The sequence below is a fragment of the Thermobia domestica genome, chromosome 8 (genome assembly GCF_964235325.1).
Source record: "Thermobia domestica chromosome 8, izTheDome1.hap1.1, whole genome shotgun sequence".
Lineage (NCBI taxonomy): Eukaryota > Metazoa > Arthropoda > Insecta > Zygentoma > Lepismatidae > Thermobia > Thermobia domestica.
Genome location: NC_137461.1, coordinates 16,046,915 through 16,073,984, shown reverse-complemented (window position 1 = coordinate 16,073,984; position 27,070 = coordinate 16,046,915). Strand labels below are relative to the sequence as shown.

General features: G+C 36.4%; 1 protein-coding gene across 5 annotated transcripts in view; it reads right to left on the bottom strand.

Annotated features, from left to right (window-relative positions):
* Positions 1–27,070, bottom strand: part of LOC145692712 (uncharacterized) — a 54,148-nt gene that overhangs the window by 8,978 nt on the left and 18,100 nt on the right. For all 5 annotated transcript variants that reach the window (XM_081768125.1, XM_081768122.1, XM_081768126.1 and 2 more), the window contains 4 exons: positions 23,684–23,998; positions 14,027–14,179; positions 6,054–6,570; positions 3,954–4,079 (listed from right to left, as the gene is read on the bottom strand). In XM_081768125.1, coding sequence (XP_081624251.1) covers positions 3,954–4,079; positions 6,054–6,570; positions 14,027–14,179; positions 23,684–23,739 — 852 coding nt within the window. In that variant the 5' untranslated portion in view covers positions 23,740–23,998. The remainder of the gene's footprint in view (positions 1–3,953; positions 4,080–6,053; positions 6,571–14,026; positions 14,180–23,683; positions 23,999–27,070) is intronic.

Sequence of the window (27,070 nt, the reverse complement as noted above, 5' to 3'; positions counted from 1 at the left end):
TTCTATGAAGCAACACGGAAGAATGGGTAGCGTGTAATTTTCTTAACAAGGTGTAATAGATAAAAATAAAACTAACTAACTGTATGGCCTATGGAACCCGGAGGTTCAATGCCGCGTTCACAAAAGCTCTCTATTGACTTTTATCCTAAGCAACTGCATCCAGTTTCTACTTTGTATTCCTATTTCTGCGAGATAAATCTTAATATTGTTGTTCCATCTGCGTTTAGGTCTTCCTACTAGTAGTTTTCCGATTGGATTTCCAGTTAAAACTTTGAAGGAGTTCCTGCTTTCTTCCATTCTGGCTACATGACCTGCCCACCTGAGCCACCTAGACTTGATAATGTAAACAATGTTTGGTAAATGGTACAAATTATGTAGTTCTTCGTTTTAAAACTTCCCTCCTTCCCCATTTTCGTTCCTCCTGGGTCCAAATATTCGTCTCAGGATCTTGTTCTCAAATATTTTCAGTATGCGTTCTTCCCTCAGAATAAGCGATCATATTTCGCAACCATACACAACAACAGGCATGATTATCGTTTTATATATTTTAAGGTTCAAATCGTTTTATATAATTTATTATTATAACTTCTATTATATATCTGTATTCTTACTAATTTTTCTCTGTACTCTTACGGAAAAAATCCGTCAAGTATCATTGCACTTTCCTTTCCGTTACTCGATTGGAGTGTCAGCGATAGTACTTACAACAACTTTTTTTTTTTTTTTTTAAGTATTACATGACTTACTAATTTATTTTTAGTTTTTATGTGGAGCACCGAGGTTATAAAGGACAGGGTGTGCTAATAACATGGGTTCCACACCACAACCGGAGATTGAATCTGGTGCACTTTGTGAATGCACCGAGTATCAGGCAAAACAACCTTTCATAATATAGGCCGTTTGTTTCAGGAGAGAAATGGTGTACCCAACTTCCGTCACCTTAATAACATTGTTTAAGAGTCTTCATCCCGGCGAAATTAAAATACCGCTAATTTTACAGTAATTATGTGATATCTTCAAATAGATAAAAGATAATTGAAATATGGAACAAGAGCACCCTAGACAATATTATTTTGACATATTTTTATTTATCACAAGTCACCTAGTGGTTTTCCGTTTTTAGCTGTTTAGAAACGCGAAAATAAATGCCGATTTTCAAAATGGCTCGAAATCGAAAGAACATAAGTGAGTCGTGATAACGGTTTCTCATGTAAAATAATATTGTCTAGGGCGCTCTTGTTCCACATTTCGATTATCTTTTATCTATTTGAAGATATCACATAATTACTGTAAAATTAGCGTTATTTTAATTTCGCCGGGATGAAGACTCTTAAGAGCTCATCAGCTTAATGTTCATGGCACTGAAGCAACTGTTTGCAAATATCCACTTTGTTGTTTTATGCCAGAGTCAGCATTCGCGACAGCCACCGTGTACAAACTTCCCGATATTGCAGATCCTGCGATTATCGCCTGCACTCAATCCCATGATATGCCAAACTTCATAGCGAGCTCTGCCTGAGCGATGCACTAGTTCTTTTGAATCAGTTCATTAACACGATTGTGATGTGGTTCAGTAGCCTGGAGGACCAATACGTTGGCAACGCGCACTAGTTGTCTTAAAGGTGTAAAAAGTGTGTAACACAGGAGCGTTGTGTCTATCTTATGATAAAGTGTCGGTGTAGTGAATGTGTTTTGTGTTTAGTAAAGTGGCAACTTGTGTAATTCACACAGGAGTGAAAACCAAAGATGAAAGCACAGAAGAGGAATAATAATAATAATAATAATAATAATAATAATAATAATAATAATAATAATAATAATAATAATAATAATAATAAAGGAAAGAATCAGAACATACAGGGATAAAGAAGCAAGAAAAAGAGGCTATTAGGTAAAGAGATAGGCTGGTAAAGTAGGGAATTTTTTATAAATATTAACTTTAACAATTAGATAGCACTACTACTAGATTAGAAATAACAGTTAGTTTTGTTTTTGTGTCATAGTTTATTTTATGCTGAATATTGTTGTGTTGTGATTGTGCTGTAGTTTCGACCACCCTCTTCCTTCCCCAATCCTCCCCCTGTTTCCTTTTTCTTCTTCTTTCCTTTGCTTCAAAAGAATTGATGGATAATCAATAAATAAAGAAAAAGAATTTGCAATGATGAGAGCCCGTTTCGGTTTTAACTTTTAGGTACCGAAACTTAAAAGGCGCGATCTGGAGAAAAAAAATGTCCTCGCCGTAAACAACTGTCATTTTCTGCATGTGTTAATTGGGAACACGCCTTCTGGTGTTAGAAATTCGATTACTGCACGCTGCTTCAGCCGCACTGAAATAGTGTTATTACACGCCATCATGTTCCTTGCTATAGCTCTTGACCCCTAGTGATGGCGAATTTGAAACCTGCAACATATTCCGAGAAGTGTGTCAGTAATACAATACAACGGTACGCACAATCAAATATTTGTTTACATCTTAGAAAACAAACAGGATGCGTCACTTTTCAGCATACCTCGTAATAACTATTTGCAAAGATGCATCGCTTTGTGTCGCTACTGTCGATGCGACTACAATTCAGATCTGACAGTAACGACAACAAACGAAAGATTATTTATTTTGTAATGGTTTCGATTGTTGTAATTTACGTATTTCTGTTTAAACAATTGAGTATGGTTAATATTAAATCCACTTCCTTTTGATTTATGTCACTTTTTACTGTACAGTCACATTAAAAAATAGTCCAAATTGACTTTTTCTTTTTTTTGTTTTAACAGGAGTCGTACCTGTAGTCTTTCCATGAGAATTCAGTCATATTTCTTCTCTCTCTCTTTCAGTCTTTAATATAAGCTTTGAATTTCCAGTATTTAATCTATTGACCATGGCAAATTTTTGAATGTTGAGAAACATTTGAATGTGACCACACATATAAATGACACAAGTTGTACAACTTATTATGATAATTATAGGAAACTTATCTTTGGATATATCTTATCCACCTCTTTCTGCTTTACTGATATTTTCTCATTGAATTTTATTACTTTTAGTGAATAACGGCTACGCAATATTATTAGCCTCGTACCTCCAAATACATACCTCCCAACCTTACTTTGTTATTTTCTGACCTTATTTCCCGGTGTCATTTCCTGTTATTTCCCGGCTTTCTTTCTTCTTATTTCCCGGACTTATTTCCTGTTATTTCCCGGCCTTGTTTCCTGTTATTTCCCGGTCTTATTTCCTGTTATTTTCCGGCCTTGTTTCCTGTTATTTCCCGGTCTTATTTCCTGTTATTTCCCAGCCTTGTTTCCTGTTATTTCCCAGCCTTATTTCCTGTTATTTCAGGCCTTACTTCATGTTATTTCCCGGTCTTACTTCCTGTTATTTCCCGGTCTTATTTCCTGTTATTTCCCAGCCTTATTTCCTGTTATTTCAGGCCTTACTTCATGTTATTTTCCGGTCTTACTTCCTGTTATTTCCCAGGCTTATTTCCTGTTATTTCCCGTCCTTACTTTAGTTGTTTCTGGCCTTATTTCCTATTATTTCCCGGTCTTACTTCATGTTATTTCCTGGCCTTATTTCCCGTGATTTCCTGGCCTTATTTCCTGTTACTTCTCGGCCTTACTGAGTGTACATTTGAAGTGCAGGGATTTTGGCTTTGTATTTATTGAAGGACTGGATTGTTATGAGAATCAGTAGTTACTGAGGAGAGCCGCCAAGTGCATCGTTAAGCTCCAAGGGTTAGCCTCTTTATGTACATTGTTAGTGAGTGACTCAGGTTAGGCGCTACAAAGTGAAAGGGGTTATGCCTTTAGTAGCATATAATATAATCTTTGATTCTCAATTTATTTGTAGAATATATCGTAAACTTAATGATTACATTTCTTTTTCTTCGATTTATACTAAAGTATATAGCACTAATGGCCAAAGAGTTACTTAAATAAATAAAAGTGAATATTACCTTTGCAAGCATACTTTTTAACCTCGATCGTGCAGCCTTACAATTCTCTCTGAAAGCATAAAATTCCTCTAGCTTCTCAATACACATTACACACACCATGTTGGAAAAGTCGTCAGCAGTTGAAGCCTACAATGAAAGGCAGTAAAATGTTAATTCAATATGGAGTGAACTCCATTACAAAAGCTGAATCATTACATACATTTGTACACAAGAAATAGTTTCTAAACTACATATGTGCCATTATATATGATAAATTGAACACACACACTCACTGAAATAAACTACATTTATAATTACAAATATTACGAATGTTGTAACAAAGAGGCACTAAATTAGCACGTTGACTGCCATGTGTATGGAATTCCTTACACAACGCTCTCCCGTACAGCGCCGCAGGTATGATTTTCCATACTTCCCATATACAAACAATATATTCAGGGTGTCTACTAAATGTTCATTTTCAAATTCCAGGTTTTATCAAGGTTTTCAAGGTTTATGTTTCCTTTTTTTCCAGGTCTATTCAGTAGAATGACATTTATTGTAAAACGTATAAGTTAATGCAATTTTATATAGTTCTTAACAAAAACTGGTTATAATTAGGGAATGCATATGGCAAGTGATAGTTTCTTTAAGTGACAAGATGAAAAAAAAAACAAACAAAAAAAAAAAAAAAAAAAACTGACTGAAATGTAGGTTCTTAAGACACAAACTTAATAGATCATGAAATTTAACTTTTTCAATTACCTTACTCTCATTATCGGGGACTAATTTATCTCTTTTTCTAGTCACTGTTATTCACAACGACCATGCCAAACAAATAAAATCTTATTCAGTCTCTTCTTGTACCCTCAACATACTTTCCAAAAACATTCACCGCCTGCACTCTGCTCACGTCTGTCTGTCTTTCTCAACTACGTCTCCACTGAATAAGTTATTATTGGCTTTTAACTTATACTGTAGTATATAACTTTCTTGCATTTTACAAAAATATACTTATTCCATACCAACCCCAAAAACAATATTTTAAAAACAATTTTAAAACTTCCAGGTTCCTCATCCAATTCCAGGTTATTTCCAGGTCCAAAAGTAAATTCCAGGCTAATTCCAGGTTTTCAAGGTCAGTAGACACCCTGATATTGCACTTTTTGTTGTGTTCGTTCTATACGTGTGTATACAATTACACACATATGGCGTAGAAGTCACAATTAAATGTCTACGATGCGTATAGGCAAAACCATATACAAAGAAAATATATATTTATGGAGCTAAAACAAATAATTACTGGCGGATTGTTGCCCATAGCGCACGGATGTTAACGGTCAACAGATATAGTGGCAGTCAAGGTGTTACATACCATAGGAACACAAATAACCTCAATAAGAACTGCAGTTTCATTAAAAACAAAGATGGTAGAAAGTAATACTACACGTTCTATTATCTGTAATTCTCGCTGGAAATAAATATAAATTGACGAGACTGGTATTATTATGATTATTATTGAAGAACTCAGAATTCAATGCTGGTTCCGAAATTGCAGAAGGGGTAAGACTAAAAGCATATACGACCAAGGAAGTGGGAAGTGTGAAGGAAGGGACACGTGCAGTATGCAGGGTTTACGAAGGGAGTGCCAAGGTTGAAACCATTGATGTAGAGATACAAATGCAATGAGTGAAATAATGCACGACTGGATCGCGAATCGAATCCGGGACGCTGGTATACTGTGCAGATGCAACATACAAAATTCAGTATTTCCTCGAGTTATCATTTATAATATAAATTCAATAATCAAAAGTGTTCTGTAATGTAGGCATTGGGTTATTCAAGCACAAGAAGAGTTGTGGTACAGTAAATGTGGTCTGAGTGGCTGACCACCAACTTCAAGAGTGATAGAACATATAATTGCTGAAGAAGCGGAGTAAGTACCGTACTGATTGACACATCGGCACAATAAGCCTGAGATCAGGATTCGATTCTCGGTCTAGTCCTGCACTCTTTGCATATTTTCAAATGTGTTATTTTAAATTGTATGCAAGAAGCACACTTTAATAATTACTAAATTAGGAAAAAAATTTACCTATTTCACTACCAAAAGATACTTACCTCTGGTGAGATTAAGGCCTGAATTTTCGTTAAAATGTCTTCTCTTAAAACTTTGCCATCATCATCATAGACAGAGCACATCTGGTTGTCGTCTGAACAACACAAGCGACACGGAAAACTGCCGCTTAAATTATTCCATTCTGTACTTTTAATAGGTAACATTTCAGCCTCTGACCTCCCCTCGCCTCCATGGATACTTGAATGCCTTCCTGCCGAACGCTTTTCTCTGCGTGTTAACGCCATAGCACACTCTCTGGTGGGAGCGATAGGAAACGGATAGCCTTGAGGAACCATGCTTAAGGGAATGTTTCTTGATGAAGAATTATAAAACGCGTCCATGGGTTGTCTGTAGACGGGGATTGGAAGGGCACTTTTACTCAGTCGTATCGTCCCATTGCGTTGAGGGATCATGTCTTGCTTTAGAAAATGGAGCTCACAAACAAATTTATCTTGCAGTTTGGTTAGCATCATATTGTGATAATCGTCTCGGCCGGAGTTTATAATCCAAAGCCCCAATCTAAACAGAATAAAAGAAAATAAGATTAGTTCCACAAGTCAACATAACACTATTGTTGTAGGGTGACATACTTTACACCTGTGGTATGACCTCATCGCGATGTAATGAAACTTAATATTATATGGCAGTTGAAAGAAACTTCCACAATTTTATTAACATAATCTTTTTTTTTTTTTGAAGGAATTATTTAAACAGACAGTTATCAACTTGACTATCCTCCCCGACAAAAATGTTTTTCCTTTGCAGTTCAACATTACTTTCAACCGAAGGCACAAAAGTACGCATTTTTTCTTCAGTTTTTATTCAATCCCGTATTGTATCTCTTGCTATTCCACGTTAGTGAAATAGTTGCTTCTGATACGTCACTTTTAATTCTTTCAATTATTTTAAACTCTTCATTTAATGTATATTTTCTCTTAGTGTTTGATGTCATTGTTACTTCGACTGTTATCAAGGTGTTGGAAATTTTCTCGGGCCACATATATATATCCAGTGAGCTTCTTTATGGGTAAAACCTCCCCTCCCCCCAAAATGGCATTTTTATGGGTAAAACCTACCCCTACCCCAAAAACGGCTTTTTATGGGTAAAACCCCCTCCCCCTCAAAATGGCTTTTTATGGGTAAAACCTCGCCCAAAAATGGCTTTTTTATGGGTAAAACCTATCCCTCCCCCCAAAAAATCTTCCAAAAATAAATTTCAAAACTTGGACTAAAATTATAATTTTAATGTGATTATAATTACTTCTTCAATCGTGTTTCTCAGTATACGCCCAGCATCAGAATTGACTTAATATATGTATTTATCAAAAGATCATCTCCAGAACACAATACCACTGAGAAAAAAAGAAAATGTTTCGGAATCATATATAACGAATTTTGTTCGCTCTCGGCCAAAACAACGGTGTTAAACTGTAATCTGGGACAAAATGCAATGCGATTACGACCCTTTGTTTTTGTAATACATACTGACGTACTAGTATAAACATATAATAAAATGTCTATTTCCATGTTTCACTTACTTACAAATCGAATCGAAAACGTTTCACTTAACACTTACCCTGCCGCCATAAGAAAAATGTTTGACCCTCACAAACCATGGGCAATGCAGTATGTATCATGATAAGTTCTATAATCAATATGCATTATTCTTCTGACCAATTTTTCCTCAGGCTGCAGTGTTTATTATATCAGCAGGCTGACTAAATGAAGCTACCATAAGAAACTGTGATCAATGTGTACGTATTGTGGTCAGCTCGGCCTAAGGACCATATGGTGGGCTACTATTGTGCTGCCAAAGTGTCTTGAGCTGTGTCAAAAATGCGAACTAAAGCTCACACCCTCACACACCCACGCGTTGAGCAAATAAGGGTTCAGCTGTTGCTAAGCGAGAGAAAGCGAGTGGAATTCCTTCAGCCGATAGCAGCGCTTGCAACGGAAGACTAGGGATCAAGTCAATCTGGTATATCTATAGGCGCCTTGGCATAATACAGCGGTAACTAACGGTGTGCGCAACACGCCAGTCTAAGTGTTTAAAAAGGAGAATACTAAAGATATACCTATACTTTCTCAACACTACACCTGGATGATTACATATATAAAAACGAAAAAGAGTTGCATTAAAACGGAGATCGGGAAACTCCAGAATTCTTCTCACGTATCTGGTGGGGTATGTGACGTATAGTACGATAACCATATGTTACTGAAGTTTTTAATCGTAAAATCTATTGGGGAGAACAAATTAGCAACTGGAGATGATAATTCTTTTAAAAATTGTTCCCAATACGTTTTTTTTTTCAAAAAAGCAGACTTAAAAAACTTCTATTTAATAAAATAGCTATTTTCCATGTTTGGCTTCTGATTTTGTACTATCCCAGTATTTACCTGGCGTGTTTCGAGCGAGACTAAAGAAATCTTTAGTCAGGATATCTGGCTCTTGGATTTGTGACTCCTGAGTGTAAGAAGAGATTTTATTGTTATCACTGCAGTTAAAGTTCGAATACTTCAACACTCGAATACTGGATACTTCGAATATCTGGATAACGAATTATTAATCGAATGTTGAAAACGAAAATTAGGTTATTCGAATGTTTGCATAACAAATAAAAGAATTCGAATAACGGATACTCAAATGATTTTAACAGAACTAATTCCTATTTTGTATTATATAGAATTACCCATCTCTTTGTACTCCACAAAATTGTCTACTTGCATCTTTCTACAAATCGAGATATAAGCCAGTGTCAATGGTGCAAAATATGTCCCACGAAACGCGGACGGGATTTCAGCGATTTTCTTTTTGCATAAAGAGAATTCCATAGTTCCACGTGTACGGTCCGCAGCAAAAAACCTGCAACATGAGCTTGTAAGTTTATTGTGAAACGATGGAGTCTTTTGCTCCAAAATAAGTGTGTAGGGTAGGACGCCGCGGTTTCTCCTGGCGTGATTCGTGCCACTTAGATGTTATTCTCTGCGCTGTTAGGCGTAGTTTCACAATAAACTTACATGCTCATGTTGCAGGTTTTTTGCTGCGGACTGTACAACATGAATGCTTAAATAATATTTTAAGTAGGAATTTGGCTTTAAATGTACACAAAATTTAATAAAAACCACTGAGCTGTTTATTATTATTATTATTATTATTATTATTATTATTATTATTATTATTATTATTATTGGGTTTTTCACAACCCTAACTGATATCCAAGCGAGCATAATCACAACTAGAAAATTTAGAAACGGCAGAGCGACCGGTTTCAGAGTTAAGGCAACAGTGAATTCTTAATACGTACGTACAGTAATTATCAATCTAAAAGATACTGGAAATTCGAACCAAACTGGACTCATAAAAGAAATTGAAAATTTAACTAGATTTTGTGGGGCATGTCTGTAGCTGCGATATTATCGATTCCGTGTTGTTTCGGGGAGCAGTAAGATGGGTTTGTACTGTATGAGATACAAGTGAGATCAGTTATAAATTTCTTGTAAAACTGCTTGAAACCCTAAATACTTATTTATTTGGAGATTCCTGTAAATACCGATTACCTCGTTAGGTAGAAAGTGTTTTTATATGCAGCAGGATATGAATATTTTAAAGTTTATACACATACTACAACAACATTATTATTACGTGGTAGCCAAGATATAAAAATATAAATAAGTTATAGAATCTGGTTGGGAAACATTAGTTATCCTCATAAATGCGTTATTATAAAAAATATGTATATTAATTGTAATTCAATAAATAAGTCTCCACGGAAACCTCACAATACTTTTATTAATATTGCAGATTAATCTGGAACCAGAAACAATACTGTAGACTCCAGAGTATCCGACCTCATGTAGAGGAAAGGCGGGCCGGTTGGGCTGGAGTTCTATGAACTCATTTCTTTATGAACATTAAGCATACCCCAAGAACAATTTACGAATACAGAACTATACGTACTGTACAGTTATAATCAGGAACCGCGGCAAGCGTACTGTATTGAGGTCCGTTACACACTGACGGAATAATGAACAAGGAGCAGAACGCTGTTCTTTTCCTGTCACAACTTGCATTTTGCACACGACACGTAGGAGGGTTGTAACAGGCCCCTCTTTCAATGCCTTAGCAATGTTGCCAATGTGAAGCCTTGCCTTCCTCATTTAATTACGATAAAAGAATACTAGGCATTGCTGTATGTTTACATTATTCGGAATATTACGCAGGGGTGGTGGAAAAGAAAATCATTGGAAAAGAAACGCAGTACTTATTATTCTCAATTTCAACACCAACTGCACAATGTTTCAAGTTCTTGCGAGCCCCCTCATCTGGTTCTTTGAAAAACGCGCAAAAAAAAAAAAAAAAAAAAAAAATAAAATAAATAAATAAATAAATAAAAATAAATAAATAAAAATAAAAAAAATAAAAATAAAAAAATGAAATCTTGGAGTTTTACGTCCCACGGTTATGCCGGTTAGGCTAAAGGAGATGGTAATTATGAGAAATGAATGAAATGGTGGAATGAATAAAGTGGGAGGAAACGAGAGAACCCCGAGAAAACCCACGAGTACGGTGTTTGTCCACCACAAAGTCTACACGGTGCGAGCTGGGATCGAACCAGGGACCCCAAGCACCGGAAGTGAACGCTTTACCACTGAGCCACCGCGCCCCCCAGAACGCAAATAGAATAAATAGAAATAAACGGTACCTACATCTTCGAAAAAAAAATACTATTTTGTGGGACGTTGAATGAAACTTAGTGTGAAATTGTACTGTATGAGTCAGAAACATGGACACTACGCAAAAATGATGAAAAACGACTCGAAGCTTTTGAAATGTAGGTATGAAGAAGAATGGAGAGAATCACCTGAGGTCGAGCGGAAAACGAATGAGAGGGTCTTAGAAATTGAGAGAGAGAAAAGAACAATTTTAGATATTATTAAGAAGAGAAAGAGAAACTAATTGGGGCATTGTTAAGAAGGAACTGTACCATGAAGGACGTGATAGAGGGTATGGTGGCAGGAAAAAGAGGGAGGGAGCGATGGAGACTACAATTTATGGACGATATCAAAACAGAAAAATCATACGTGAAGAGGAAGAGGTTAACGTAAAACCGTGGGGCATGGAAGCTTCTCTATTGCGGCAAGTGACCTGCTAATAATGGCAGAATACTTGTGGTGATAACTGACAATATGTTCGTCCCGAGTATCAATTAATTGAAAAAAAAAAACGGAAAATTGTGTAATTCTTTGAACAGTTGGGTAATCCCTGAATAAGGAAACATGGTCGACCTTTGTTCTATTCTAATTAAGTTTTATGGAAACACTTATAGTGTGCTTTCTTTAGTGTTGTGTGATATGATTTTATTAATCCTCTTCACTTACTTCACTAATTTTTCTTAAAAACTTTCTCTTGTTAAAATTTCCTTTTAATACTGCCCTGGTAAAGAACCAAGGATTTAGGCTAAAATATAGCAAAGAATCAAAATACCCATAGAAATTTCTAAAATACAATTCTTAAGAATGCGTTCATGTTCATGGGTGTGTTTACAGTTCCTGCATTAGTTTGATTTCAATTCTGCCAACTGCTTTGAAAGTGAAAGAGTGTTTTGCAAATTTTGTCTCATCCTATACAGAGTATTAAGTTATCGTCTTTGCTGACGTAAAGACGCACTTCTTTCTCTGGAAATAGGTCCAAACAATACGGTGTATGGTTGGTTGACTGATTAAAATTTACGTCCAATTTAGCACCGAGACTATACGAGACAGGACCTCCAGTTTAAAGTGTTATCCGAACTACTTCTCAGTTTGTAACCAAGACAAATAGCCCTACTGGGGATTCGAACAGCGACCAAGAGTATAGAAAGCACGCGCGCTAGCAACTTTGCCATGAAGGGGCAAACAGAAATTTTGGTTATTTCCATTTCTGTAGTTTTCCCGATTCCATATCGCTTCATGTTTTTCTTGCTTCTTTACGCTGTACAATAATATTCTAGTTACACAGTAAATCGCGAAAGGCTTTCTCTAAGAATTTGTTTACTTGCTAAAATACAGGGCAAGTCAAAATGAAGGACCCTATTTCACAAATTTATTCTGTGAAATCTAACAAACATATATCACTGTGAAACATGTCTTAAGAAAGACAAACTGTCAAAGCTTTCTTCAAACATATCACAAATGTTCCATGTGAGCATGAGCACTTCGCGTAACATGGCATATATATCAAGCCGATAGTTGGTAATCAAGCACACAGAAAGATGTCTGATCTCTAGTCAACGCCATTTTCCTTAACTGCTCGCTGATGATTCAGCGGTAGAAAGTGGAAACACTGCGTGGAAAAAAAAACTAAACTTTGAAAGTTAACCTTTCGAATCGCATGTACGAGGCACATCCAGAAAGTAAGTTTCCCACGCGTCCCATAGCTAGAAAACGGTATGTTGCGCAAAGCGACTACGTGTACGTAAGAGAGTAAGGTCCTAGCATGGCACATGCACTAGCAGAACTTCTCTAGTGCTCTAGTTGCGTCGTGGCAGTGGTTGAAGATGGACGTTCCTATTCCAGCTTCCGCCGCGTTTGAAGTGCGAGCAGTGATAAAGTTTTTGAATGCACAGGGCATAACAGCAATCAAAATCCATCATTAGCTGTGCCAGGTCCATAGGCTTAACGGCATGAGCAAGCAGTTCCTGAAGATTTTCCGCTCCTAATTGCACACCACTGTCACGGAGTGCCTGTTGATCAAGAAGTTTTGCGTTGAAGCAGCTGACCCTAGAGCACAAAGCAAGGCGCACAGGATCAGCACTGACATACGCTACAGCTGACGATGGATTTCAATCGGTGTTACGCCCTGTGCATTCAAAAATTTTATCACTGGTCGCACTTCACACGCGGCGGGAGCTGGAATAGGAACGCCAATCTTCAATCACTGCCACGACGCTACTGAGAAAACAAGGGAAGTTCCGCTGGCGCATGTGTCATGTTAGGACCTTACTCGTTTACGTACACGCAGTCGCTTCGCGCAACATACGGTTTCCTAGCTATGGGACACGTGGGAAACTTACTTTCTGGATGCGCCTCGTATCACAATAACCTACGTTTATTATTTTAACAAAATAAATTTCTGAAATCAGGTCCACCATCATTTTGACCCCTGTATTACTGTCATATTTTTAAATACGATATACAGGGAAAAGTATTATTTTTCCTCAAAAACAAATGCAGTTAATGGGTACGTCTTATACATCTACAAATATGGTAATGAAGACAATCAAGAAAGAGTCATTATTTCACCTGAATTGCTCTAATTTTACGCATGTCATTATTATTATTATTATTATTATTATTATTATTATTATTATTATTTATATATTTTTTATAATTTTAATGTTTGCACTTTCTTGGAACGTACTGCTAAAAGCCGAAGAACATCACTGTGACAGGGATATGTTATTTCAACTTTAAGCGGTATTTATAATGTTTCCAAACACTCCATCAGATGTCGCTTATGATATGGGAGACCTGAGTTCGATTCATTTATGAGAGGACATGTGGTTAGGATCTAAACATCAAGACAAGGTCCGCGTTTCATTGCCACAGTGCTTAAGAAAAAAAAGAAAGAAAGAAAAACTCAAAATAAACAAAATCAAGAAGTCCATTTTATTAAAGTAAAATGTAAGACGTAGATTCACTAAAATGGCCGTACAGCTGGAAAATACGCACAAAAATTAACATTAGCTCGGTTGTAAGTGGCGCTCGTCAGGTAAGGCTCGCGCTTTTGTCAAGCTAACTCATCTTAGACACTTCTATGATTTACGAAAGATGATGCAAGCTGGCACTACTCTCTTCGAATATCGTATCTGGTTTGAGAGCCCGGATTACAGAAACTTAATCCAAGTAAATAAATACATACTTTCAAAAGAAAGGGGGAAAATGACATAGAATATACATAAAAAAAAACTATCGCACTGAGAGATTTCCTTACCTTTTTAAGTCGCTCACTGGATAACTAAATGTATAAGCGTGAGGATTTCTTGTTGAGCGACTGGAATTCACACATCCTCTGTAGCTGCACAAGCTATGGGTATCTGCCACACTTGGATTTGCCATCACTTTTGATTTACGTGAGTTCATCTGCCTGAAATTACAGACATCCAGGGATTTATAACAAATCTTGGAAGATCTAAAAACATATTTCTTTGCAGTAACGTACAGATTCTTTGTACGATATCCTTGCCGAGGTCTTTTCCAAAACTAACGAACATGTAAGGTTACTTCGAACGATACTGAGTCACCTATTATTTGAAAGCAACTATATCTGTAATATTTTCTTCTTGATTGCGATAAATCAGACAATGCAGGACAGGATTTCGTTATGTTTCCCCACACTGAGGATTAAGGAAGAAAACTTTAGTAAGCCTTAAAATACGAGGGAGAAAAAAAAAAAGGGTTACAAAGACTATTATGGTTTATGTGTAAGACATTTCTGAAAGATCAACACACCTGCTGATAGACGGCACTCGCAATAATCCTCGATGTAACCACAGTTTTTGTTTAACCGCTTATCACAACGGCAGATAAAGTTTTCTATACCATTTCCATAGAAATCCGCGTCAAATTCTCGTAGCCACCGTGAGGCGGTGGTTTTGACACAAACACATGCCAGATAATGCCGGTCAGCCATTTTTTTGCTTTAGAACAGGGAGATGATGATGAAAGTTACTGGGGCTAGGTCAGGGCTGTAGAAGGAGTGCTCTAGTCGTTCCAAGCGTAACGTCAGTGGTTGAAGTACTGGATCTACCGCTGTGTCCAGGGTTGTCATTAACAATACTGGTTCATCTTTCTTTGAAGGCACGACACCACTTCCCTACATGTTGCTTTGAAATTTAGCCCTCTCTGTAGCCCTCTACAATCTGCCTACGAAAGTCAGCAGGTATATGACTTTTGGCCCACAGGAACCGCACTACTAACCTCACTTTTACTCTTGGTTAATTTTCCAGACGAGTCACAATTTTTTATGTCTCTTCTCGGGTAGACATGAACACAACCCGAAGTCTTCAAACCTGCACTAAGACGGACATGTTATTAATCTACAAATAACTTTGTAACTTTTTTTTTTTACCGGTCATCACTCATCAGGGTTGCCACACTCGAGACTCGCGATGATGCCAAACACGGGTCTGAATTATGCTAGATTTTTGTAAATTATGCCAGATTTTCAAATTATCTTTCCTAACTAATTTTAAAGATACGCCCCTACTTATCTTCATTATTTTAATGAAGTGTATTAATTGTATTCAAGTACAAATTTAATATGACGCTGCTGTTAGGAATGATGATAAATGACACGTTATAGGGGAGGATGGTCGAATTTATATTATATGAATGGATAACATTTTAAGAAATATATATACAACATGCCGCTTTCGACACAGCCCTGAAGCATTTCTTTTAGTGTATTACTAGTTGTCCCCTGACGCTCAAATCCCTCCCCTCTCAAGTTGTAAATTGAAAGGAACAGAAACATCCCAGATAATCACACATTCAGGTGTCAGTTGGCAGTAATAAAACTATGGGTAAGTAAATATGTTTTGCAGTCACGTTTGCTATTTTAACATTTGCGTTTGCACTGAATTCAACAAAAAATTACAACCGCAGAAATACTGACTAGTTTCATTTTTCCAACCATCGCTTCAACTAAAAAGAATAATTCCCGACGGTCATTAAACCATCTAAATTTTCGTTCTTTTTCTTTTTAACAAAGGGTAAAATGAAATTATGCTAGATTTGGCCAGGATGCTAAAGTCAAGATGCTAGATGCTAAATGCTTGTGGATTATGCTAGATCTAGCACCAAGATGCTAGATATGGCTTCACTGTCACTCATACATGTAGAACATTTTGAGAGATGAGCTTAGCATGCACAACATATACATACTACATGACTACATGTTAAAACAAATGCAGTTTTGCTTTAAAGCCTGTTACCGTCAGACTGAAAAATAGGATCTTTTAGCAGTGAAATACAGCCCTTATATCCTACTCTTACTATGCATAAATGAATGACAAATTATTTTCTAAATCTCACTAACGCAAGTCAACTATAGGTAAAACAGACTTGCTTACACGGTATTATTTCAAAGGCATGGGGGCAGCTACACCCATAATATTGTTTTCTACACTACGATGTATCAGAGCAAATGTGAAACAGATTGTCGTGCTGTAGCATAGTTGAAAACATCGCAGACTTAATTCTATTAAAATATAAGTTGTGTTTAAAAAAATTAAATAGCACCGTCAACGGCCGTAGACGGTGTGATCTTGCTACCGTGGACACCTAGCGGCATATCTTGGTAAAATATCGCAGTTTACTGGGTTCTGATGCATGCGTTAATTACTGAGTAACTAGGAGTGGGAGTAGAAAAAAAAGAAAGCAACAATGAACTAGCTAAGAAGTTGATGACTATTTATCCCACATTCATCCCCTCACTTGAAACCGGAAAGGCTTTACATCTAACCTAAAATAGTTTACCGAAGACCCCCTCCTCTCCAACTTTCATATCGCCATTACACGAACAGGTCCGTTGAAAAACACATATTAACCGAAGATGTATTAGAAATCACGTTACAAGCTACTTGTCGTATATTCGACACTACCTTCCACCATCATGGCTCAGTGGTAGAGTGTTTACTTCTGATGCTGTGGGTCCTTGGTTCCATCCTAGAACATGTGAGTTTGCGGTGGACAACTTTTTGGGGGGGATTCTCCCGTTACTCCCCCCGCACGATCTCATTCCACCAATTATCTCTAAGGGTACAATTGTAGGACATTACCAACTACCTAGGTAGAAATTGCATTCACTTCCAATACCTAATCACGAAGGTAACACACTTTTCATCATTCTTCTATTCTTCCAACTTCGTTTATATCTTTAAATGCAAACGCTAGTTAACACACTTCCCTTTTATACTGGCGAAGCTGTTAACACCTTTTCCACTTGCATCAACAATCATTGATTCTCATGCAGCGCTCCCTTTTGTCATCTAACACATCTCTAACAAGTTCGTATAATGGGTAATAAAACAACAATTTTTACGCAAAGTTCGACTTGCGTAAACAATAACATAGTCTCCTTCAAGAGTATTCATTGATTTCAACGCTTCTCTAACATTTTTTTTTTTTTTTTAAGAGCGGTTTATCTTTGACATCAAAACAAACTTCAGTTTCGGCAATCGCTTCTTTATTGGAGCAAAATTTCTTTCTCTAGAGAATTTCTTTTTAGGTCTGCAAACAGATAGTGGTCACTGGGAGCCAGATCCGAGGAGTACTGTGGATGGGGAAACAATTCAAAGTGCAATTCATGCAATTTTGTCATTGTTGTGACACAGTGCACATGAGCACATTTTCTTGTTCATTTGGGGTAGTTTTTTTTTTTTTTTTTTTTTAATTTCTTCCTTCAAACGCATCAATAACGTCATATAATATTCGCTATTGATGGTTCTTCCTTTCTCACCGATGGCTCAAGATAATCGATGAATAAATACCGTGCGCATCCCAAATTATTGAGGCCCAAATCTTACCATTTGACATTTGCGTTGTTGGTCACTTTGGGTGGCTTTCGCCGGTTGTTGTTCATACAGTTGTCTGCCGATTTGACTCTGGAGTGCAGAGCTGGATCCGTTCATTCATTGTCACATACCACTTAAAAAATCCTTTTTATTGCGCTGGAAAGCTCCAAACAGCGATCTGAAGCGTCAACTATCAGAAAACGCGGTATGCACTTCGAAAATAGTTTTCTCATGGACAAATGTTCACGCAAAATGGTGAACAGATTGCCTTCTGATATCTTTAAGGTGTCAGCTATCTCACACAGCTTCACTTTACGATCGGCCGAAACTATTTTATGAATTTATTTTTAAATATATTTTCTGCAACAACTGCCGAATTTGGGCGACCAGTGTGTTTAGCATCATCGGTCTTTGTATGGCCGAGTTTAAAATCAGCAAATCACTTCTCTACCATTTGTCTCTATGGAGTAGAGTGCGAATAATACTTGTCAAGCCATTGTTTTGCTTGAACGGTGCTTTTTCCCATTAAAAAGCAATACTTTATCAACACACGACATCCAGATTTTTTCATTGTTTTGAAAATTACACAAGTAGCGTTACTAAAACCATTCTAACTTATGAACTAAACGTAAGATTGTTATGAACTTTTGACACGTATCATTTGACGGTTAGTACTTCCTCAACATCATATGGGTTTATCAATAGTGGCGTCATCCTACAAACTTACTGAGTGATGTGTTAACTGCCTCAAGATACACGACCCATTACACTGCATTTTGACCATACCTTTTGCGTAAGTATTTTCAAAATCCCCCTCCCCCCCGCTTATTTCTTCTACACACTTTTCATTCCTTATTTACCAGGGTTGGCAAAAACCATGGTTTTTATTGAAAAAACAACAAAAAACATGTTTTTTTGGTTTAAACCCGTTTTTTTTGGTTTAAACCAGGTTTTTTTGGTTTAAATACTTTACTCTATGTATTTATATTAGATATGGACAGAAATTAGTTTGTTTCGTCTTGGGGTTATAATGCAACAACAAGGTTATGCTGGAAGGGATCACATAAGCTTAAAACAGAATCCAAGCCGTTTCTTGGCTTACATCCAAGAGAAATCGTCCATTTCGACACGAAACTGGGACTAATAGGTCACAAATGCAATTGCCGACTCACTCACAAAGAACTCCTGATAAAAAAAAAAAAAAAAAAAAAAAAAAAAAAAAAAAAAAAAAAAAAAACGTTGTACTGATCTTTACATAGGCCTAGTTGTTAATATAATTGTCAAGTCATTTCAGAAGGACAAAATGATAAATAGTTACACAAGTAAAAACATTATATTGAATTATATATAAATCGGGAAACTCCCGCCTTAGCCATTGGGAATATCCTGTTATTACTTTAAATGTATTTATATGTAAAATTTTAAGGTCAACGTATCATAATCACTACGCTAAAACTGAGGTATTAAATTACAAATTTGGTATGTAGATATCATTCAATAAAATTAAAACAAAGTCGAATCCAAGCTGATGTTGGAAGCTACGTAGGCAGTTGATAATTTTACCAATTTCTATCAATATATTTAAGCAACCTTGACTTCTTTATAAAACAACAGGCATTCAGGCAAGCAGAAATATATTTGGTTTCGTTTCGTATGTTTAGGCTTAACATCCTTCTGAAATACCAAGGTTATCATGGAGAAGACTTTTGCTTAAAGGGACACCTCGAATCGCTACTTGGTTTACACTTGAAAGATGGGCTGTGGTTCGACCGAGAATTGAACACGGGACCCCTTGATTAAAAGGTGAAAAGTAAATAAATGGAATGCAGATGGTGTGATATGTGGAGACGTCATCATGAAGTTCACACGATTTAAAGCATTTTTCATTTTTTTTTTTTGGTTTAAACCAGTTTTTTTTTTTTAAAACAACTGGTTTAAACCAGTCAACCCTGTTATTTACTATCACATTTTCTGTTTTATTTATTTTCTATTTGTTATTTTGGTTAATTTCTTTATTAAGTTTGGAAGGGTACGGTGGCTCAGTGGTAGCGAGCTCACCTCTGGTGCGAGGAGTCTTTGGTTCGATCTATGACCAGGTAAGTTTGTGGTACACATCGTGCCTGTATGTTTCCTTGGGCTTCTTCTGTTTTCTCCCACATTCTCATTTCATAACCAGTGATTTACAATATATTTTTCCTTTGGCCAACAGGTAATAAGCGTGAGACGTAAAACCGAAAGAGTTTATTTCATTTCTTTAAAAATAATTTTCATTTTTCAATACTTTTTCCATATATTATACACCTTTTTTTCAGTTCATTTACTATTTCTTCGGTTTCACCGACCCATCTGAACTAAATTTCATCTATCTTAAGCCTGGCTGAAGTAGGAAAGCATTTACTATTGATTTCTGGACTTTTGTCATCTATGGCCATGTTAGTCCATCACATTTGAGGGATGACGTCCGCCGGTGTTCATACTGTCCGGAGAACTGGAGAGAAAGAAAGGAATGCGAAAGGAAGTGACCTGGGGTCATTATTTTAGGTACTATCCCGGCATTTACCTGGTGTGAACAAGGAAAACCTCATTCAGGATAGCTGGCCTGAAAAAGCCTTCACTTTTTTCGACCGAGGGTCTCCACCGGGAATCGAACCCGGGGCCGCTCGTACCAAAGGCGAGAGTATTAGCACTATGCTATGCGGGCCACGCTTCAGCTTGATAACACTACTATGTGACCCTGTATTCCAAAATGACAGCCCCTTTTTCTATTTTTTTTTCTTTTCTTTGTGTTTCATCCCTTCCTCTCTCTCTCTCTCTCTGTGATGAAGTATTAGCGAAAGTGCTTGCTGGTGCTTGTAAAAAGATTTTAGGTTAGAAGTGCAATTAGGGAATAGCAGCCTTATAATTTATTTTGTGATGATCTGTGGTCAGAAGAATTCACTGAGATTTTTTTTTATATAATAAACAATGTTTTTGAGTGGATATGTATTTGGATGTTGATATAAATATGTTTTGTAGAACAATTCATGGATTATATCATGTGCATATATAGGACGAGGAACTCCGGTATAACTTGGTTTGCAAGCATAATATAAATGATAATTCGTTATATTAGTAACGCAAGCTGGTTTATGTATAGTGCTTACCATTTACTACGAATAACAGGTTTTCAGGGCTATGAAGTAAAGGCACGAAATATAATTGACCAACTTAAGAGCCTGATTTACAACAAATATAATATATACAAAAAAAAAAAAAAAAAATAAAAAAAAAATAAAAATAAAAATAAAAATGCAACAGTGTTTAGTGTGTCATTATGTTTCCACCAAAATCTATTAAGTCTTGCGTAGTTTACCAAATTTGATTTAAGTCACAATCTAATTTATATTATATATTTTCAGGGTGTTACAAAAATTCGACACAATATATTGGTAGTTATACGGTGTCAAAAACATGAAAAAATGAACTTTAAAGGTTCATAGTTCCGCACTATCGATTGTAGTAGGATCAAGACATCGCTGAGGAACAAGTATGTGAACTATGCAAATATCCAACTTTCAGAACCTCTGGTACTTGCACAATCAGTTTTAGAGAGGCTGTTTGGAAGTATTTGATCATTTTCCACCTACCTCTCTAAAAATTGGTGTCCAAGTAGTGAAGTATTCTCAAACATGGATATTTGGGCAGTTCACATACCAGTTCGTCAGTGATGTCTTGACCCGATTACGATACGTCCCTGGTCCCATAGTAATGAGGCTATGAACTTTTAAAGTTCACTTATTTCACGTTTTCGACACCATTTTTGAGCACATATCCATATGAACCGTTTTCTTATTTTGATGTGAGGAATCTTCCCAAAATATTGATATATGACCTGTCATACAATTATTGGTGTATTAGAAAAGGTTACTGTTGAAGAAGTCATCAACAGTACATTTCTCAACACGTAGAGATAGAAACAGTCATTCCTCACTAAGTAAAATATGTGGACAAATCTTCTCATGGGAAATCGTCTTTCGCAAAATCTGTAAAATGTTTGTTAATGACTTTTTCCTTATGACCAACAATATTATTGATAGTATACGTTATCAATGTTCAGTTTAGATGTTATACAACAATATTACGTAATTAGGTAGGGTTTTACAGATATATTTCCTGGCAAATCGTGATTTTTGAGTGAGTTTTGGAAAAGTAAATTATAACAACCACCGAAACAAACAAAACGTAACACGAAGCTTCCACATTAAGGAGTTGGATCACGTCTCTGCTTAGAAGGAATGTTAAGCTACTAAGAAACACATGAATAATTATTTCTCTCTACACAGGATGTAACAAAAAGGTCAGGGTGTCTACCAAGCAAGCATAATCACATTCCTTGACATTTTCCCTGACAAAATTATATTTTTCCCTGACTGTCATTCTTCTCTTCTTAGTATAACTCATGAAAAATAACTTATATTTAAAGTAAACTGTAAGTTTTCATCATTGTTTATATGCTTATACAATATTCTACAAACGTACAAACGAACTAATTCATTTACCTGTAATTTATGACTATTTTAGTGGCATTCCTTCACCCCTCACAGCCTGGGAAAGATTTTTCCCTGACACTCCAAATTCCCTGACTGGTAGACTCCCTGAAGGTACGGCAAAATTTCAGGGATGGATTCCTTGTGGGTAGACAAATAAAAAAAAAAGTTCATATGATCTTATGTCGGAAAATGCATCGTCATAGAGTTACGACCATTGAGCCGCCTGACGGTATCCCGACGATTATGTTCTTTAGGCTAAGGGACACGATGATTACGGTAAGTCAATGATTATGGAAGAAATGGTGGAACGATCATGTGGGAGGAAACAAGAACAACTCATACGACGTTGTCCACCACAAACTTACTTGGTCGGGGATCGAACCAGGAACCCGATGCATCCGAGGTGGTGAGGTGATTTTAGTTTAGCGTCCCGTTCAGCAGCGAGGCTATATGAGACGTGGATTTACTGATTTACGTGGAATCCGAACCACATGAGCTCCCGCCGGGAATCGAACCCGGGTCTCCCGCGCCAAAGGCGCGTACGCTAACCGCTTAGTCACGAGGGAGCTCCCGATGCATCCGAGGTAGGTGCTCTACCACTAATATTAAATTAATGAGATATGTAAAAATGTATTATAGCAATATCTGTTCTGTAGCCACCAAGGACAACGTGATGAGATAAATGTTTCTTTTTATTTCCTATGGAACATGGGTGCCCGTATAAAATTTTTCAGGGGGGGGGACAAAGATTTATGTCATGTTTCACAGTACTCTCATATTTGCAAGGGTTATATTTAGTGGATGCCTTGTACGGAACTAAACCACAACCATTCCCGTAATCTTTATTGCAAACATAGTATTAGTCTATATACAGGTCATATTAGTTTGAGCTCTCTTAGTAGTGTATTGAATGTGGTCTCACAGGTGCGTGGTCTCTAAAGAGCAGTAGAGTCAGGAAATCAGGAAGAAAATGCATTTTATATAATCAGATAAGAATGTAAACATATTCATTTGAGAATGCCTCCATTTTACAATATCTTTATATATTCTTCCATATATATTTTGAGAGGATAACTAGACGAACTCAACAATAAACTCCAGACATTTTATCTGTTTGTACAATGACAATAAATGAAACAAAGTTTAAAGAAAATAACCTTGGCTGCTGCCGGTTGACACACCCTGCGTCAAGTTTATACGAAACGCAAAGAAGTCGATTAACTAATTTTGGTATATTTAAAAACCCCTTAAATATGCTCCACAAAGCTAACTCGAGTAATATATTACTGCCGTTCTTCATTAACAGGTATTGTTTGTCAGATTCATTTCAAATTTCCATTTAGATTCTAAAACTCGGAGGAAGCAAATGCCCTCCCCTGCGGGCGCCCATGCTATGGAATGAACAATATGCAATGTTGTAATGGAACTGAAACAAAATTGTGCTCTGCTGAGAAGTATTAGATATAATTGGTTTTCCACTGCAGATGCTATATGTTAATAATAACAGAATCACACATACCTACCTGAGAAAGTAACAAAATTTACCTTTCTCCCGGATACGATAATTCCACTGAAAGAAGTTTCGAAATATCCATGATCATCGCATCTTGGCCAACACACGCCGAGCTTAGTACATCATCTTCTGATGTGGTTGTGGTGAAGGAATTGTCTTGAGGTGGTGGAGGAGTTTCACACTTTAAAGGTTGAGGAACAGCTGTTCGGATAAGCCTCGCATTTCCAGAATTCAACAGAACATCCTCCGCCTTGAAATGTAAGTCACAAATAAATTTTCTTCGTAATTTATCTAGAGGTAGTTTACACAGGTCTTCTCGGCCAGAATTTACGATCCACTTCTCTAGTCTACAATAAATGAATGAAAAAAAATGAAATCAATTTAAAAACGAGGAAAAAGCTGCAACAGTACACATGAAAAATTTTAGTATAAATATTTATATGAACAATTTCCTTTTCGTTTCGGAAATCCTTCAACTCGATGAAACTTTTTTTTTTTTTTTTTTGGTAATTTCACGATATTGACATTTCAACTCCACTGTCCCACGACACCGATTTCTCTTCCAAAAGAAGCGCTTTTTTTTTTTTCGGTAAACTTACCCTTCTTCTATATAACTCTAAAGTTTTCCTTCGATTGCTCCTCTCCAACAATACTGTGCTTCTCACCAGGGTGGACTGATTTAAATCAGTTTGATTTTAATCAAATTCCGAAATAAATTAATTAAAAGTGAAATCCCGTTTCTGTTCTGTTATTTCGATTACGGAAGATAATAATCATAATACAATGAGACTCAAACGTGGGTACAGCACAGTATGAAAACGAAATGAAATGAATGAAATTAAGTTTTACGTTCCACGGTTATGTCGGCTAGGCTAAAGGAGACGATGAAAACAAATGAATGGAATAGTGGAATGAAGAAAGTAGGGGAAAATGGGAGAATCCCAGCTCGCACACGATGTCTGTTGGCGCGAGCTGGGATCGAATCAGGGACCCCATGCACTAGAGGTGAACGCTCTACCATTGAGCCACCCTGGTTCCCAGTATGAAAACGAGTGCATGCAGCGGATGATTAGAGAAAATCCCGTTTTGAACGAGTAACTGGGTAATTCTATTTTCTTCTCTTCGTAATATAGGATTTTTAAATCGTTAACTATTCTAATGGGAAAATCACCATGAACATTTAACACGAAAAGTCTTTTGTGCGTGTGAGTCTGTTTGTTTGTTCCAGATAATATCGGCGTATTTAGAGGGGTCCGATCTCCTCTTCGAAACTTTTTTTTTTTTTTTTAAAGATTTAATAACTTTAGGCAAAATTTATGTATTTTAAAAGTAGTTCGTGCCGCAAGCTTATCCAAGTTTTTAAAAATATACCCCTGCCAAATATCAGTAATTTGTGGAAAAAAAAAGTGTTATGTTGATAAACGTTGCTATTACTTTTTCCTTAATGCTTAAGAAACATTGTTTGGTATTGGAATATGTTAACGATTGGGGATTAATTCACAATTCAACTCCAATACTTTCACTTAAATGCCATAATTTAAGTGAAATGGCAACATTTAATATTAATTCCTAATGTTTTTTCTTCAGTTCGTGACTTGAACTATACGAGGAGAAAGATTTGATTTAAATCAATGAAATCAACAAAAAATATTATTATTATTATTATTAAAGGAAATGAAGGAAGAAGAGAAATATGGGATTGAGTTGGAAGAATAGTGCAGGCTAAAGATTTATCAAGATTCTGTCGAAAGTTTAAAGAACTCCAACATTTCCCTTACGTCGAAATGACAGTGATATGCTTAGTGTAATTTCTCAGGATAAAGTGTTTGTGTAAAGTTCAGCAGACAAACAGAGATGTGAGCTCCTTAGTGGCTAAGCGTGGAAGACCTGGGCTCGATTCACAGCAAAAGCTCTTGTGGTTCGGATTCCACGTTAATTAGTAGGTCCTGTATCATATAGCCTCGCTGCTGAAAGAGACGCTACACTTAAAACATCAATCAATTAATCAATCAACAGCAGCGATGTGTACAGAAAACTCTCCTTAACTTTTGGAAAAATTAAGATAACATATGTACAGTATTTTTTTCTGTTCATTGTAACTTTTGCGTGTATTAATTTGCATTAGAAATAAATACTATAAACTGACTAAGATACGTACGGCATCTTATTTTATCTCATAGTCAGTAGATCTATTATATGCACGTACTTCTTCTTTTCGCATAGGTCTACCTTCGTTAACCGGAAACCTATCTTTAACAGATTTTTTTGTGAGTCCCTTTCGAATCCACTAAAGACTGCACTGTATCAGGAAAAAGTATAAAAGTACTTTTGTAGCTCCCGTAACGACTAAAAGCACATAACCAGAAACGTGAAAGCAGCACTGTATTCCTGTTGATAATACACAACATTTTAACAGATTTAATATCTGCAACCTGCCTTCTGTATTTGCGTCATGTTTAGAAGTAATTTTAAACTTACTTTTATCTACCCAATATTCTTTAAATCTTATGTATATACTTACCTATGATGGCGATAACATATTTCTTCAATTTTAATACGTATTATCACATTAATAATAAATTTCTGTGAACTGAATTCGATCACGAACTCAGAAAATCCTTGTGTGGGCTAAACTACCCCATATTCCCCTCAGTAAGTTAGATAATTTTACAATCGACTCTACAAATGCATTTTTCGTAAGAGATGAAACCTGTTTCAAGTCATGCTTAGAAGCATTATTCGGAGACAGTTTTACTCTTTGAAGGTTTGTAATCTTCAACATGTAGAGATCAAAGTGATCTGTAAATGTATTCTTTTGTTTATTGCGTTTAATATTTAGTTCCTATTAACTGTATTGTTCTTGGTATTCCCTGACCATCAAGGGCACACAATGGCTTAACTCCCTTTCCAGAACACGATCTTCAGATTTCATATTTTTTAAAAAATATTTTCTTTTATTTTGTGTATGTGTGTGTCCTACCAGTGGTAGTTGATGAAAATTGTGTAAATTTTATCAACAATTAATGCCGCCTACCTACCATTGCGTTCTCGCGAAGATAAATATCCAACCGAGGAACATACTAGATGAGGGATTTAAGGCAGTAGTTCCCAACCAGTGGGTCACGAAATTTTAGAATCTAAAAATCATGAAGCAATTTAATAAATATTTAAAATCAATTTTCAGACAGACTGTAGCCTACTATTCAATGAAGAAAGAATTTAATTTTTCCTGGTGACGTCATTTTAGTAAGTGTTCTCGGGCTATCAGCCAGGTGAAGATATTGACATCCAAAGTTTCGAATGCAGACATTGCATTCATCTTCAGGGATTGTGATAAAGAGACTGGAGATATATGGTGACTACTTAAGGGCGGAGTAATGAGTTTTCCAGGCAAAAAACAGGCGTTCAACACAGCCATT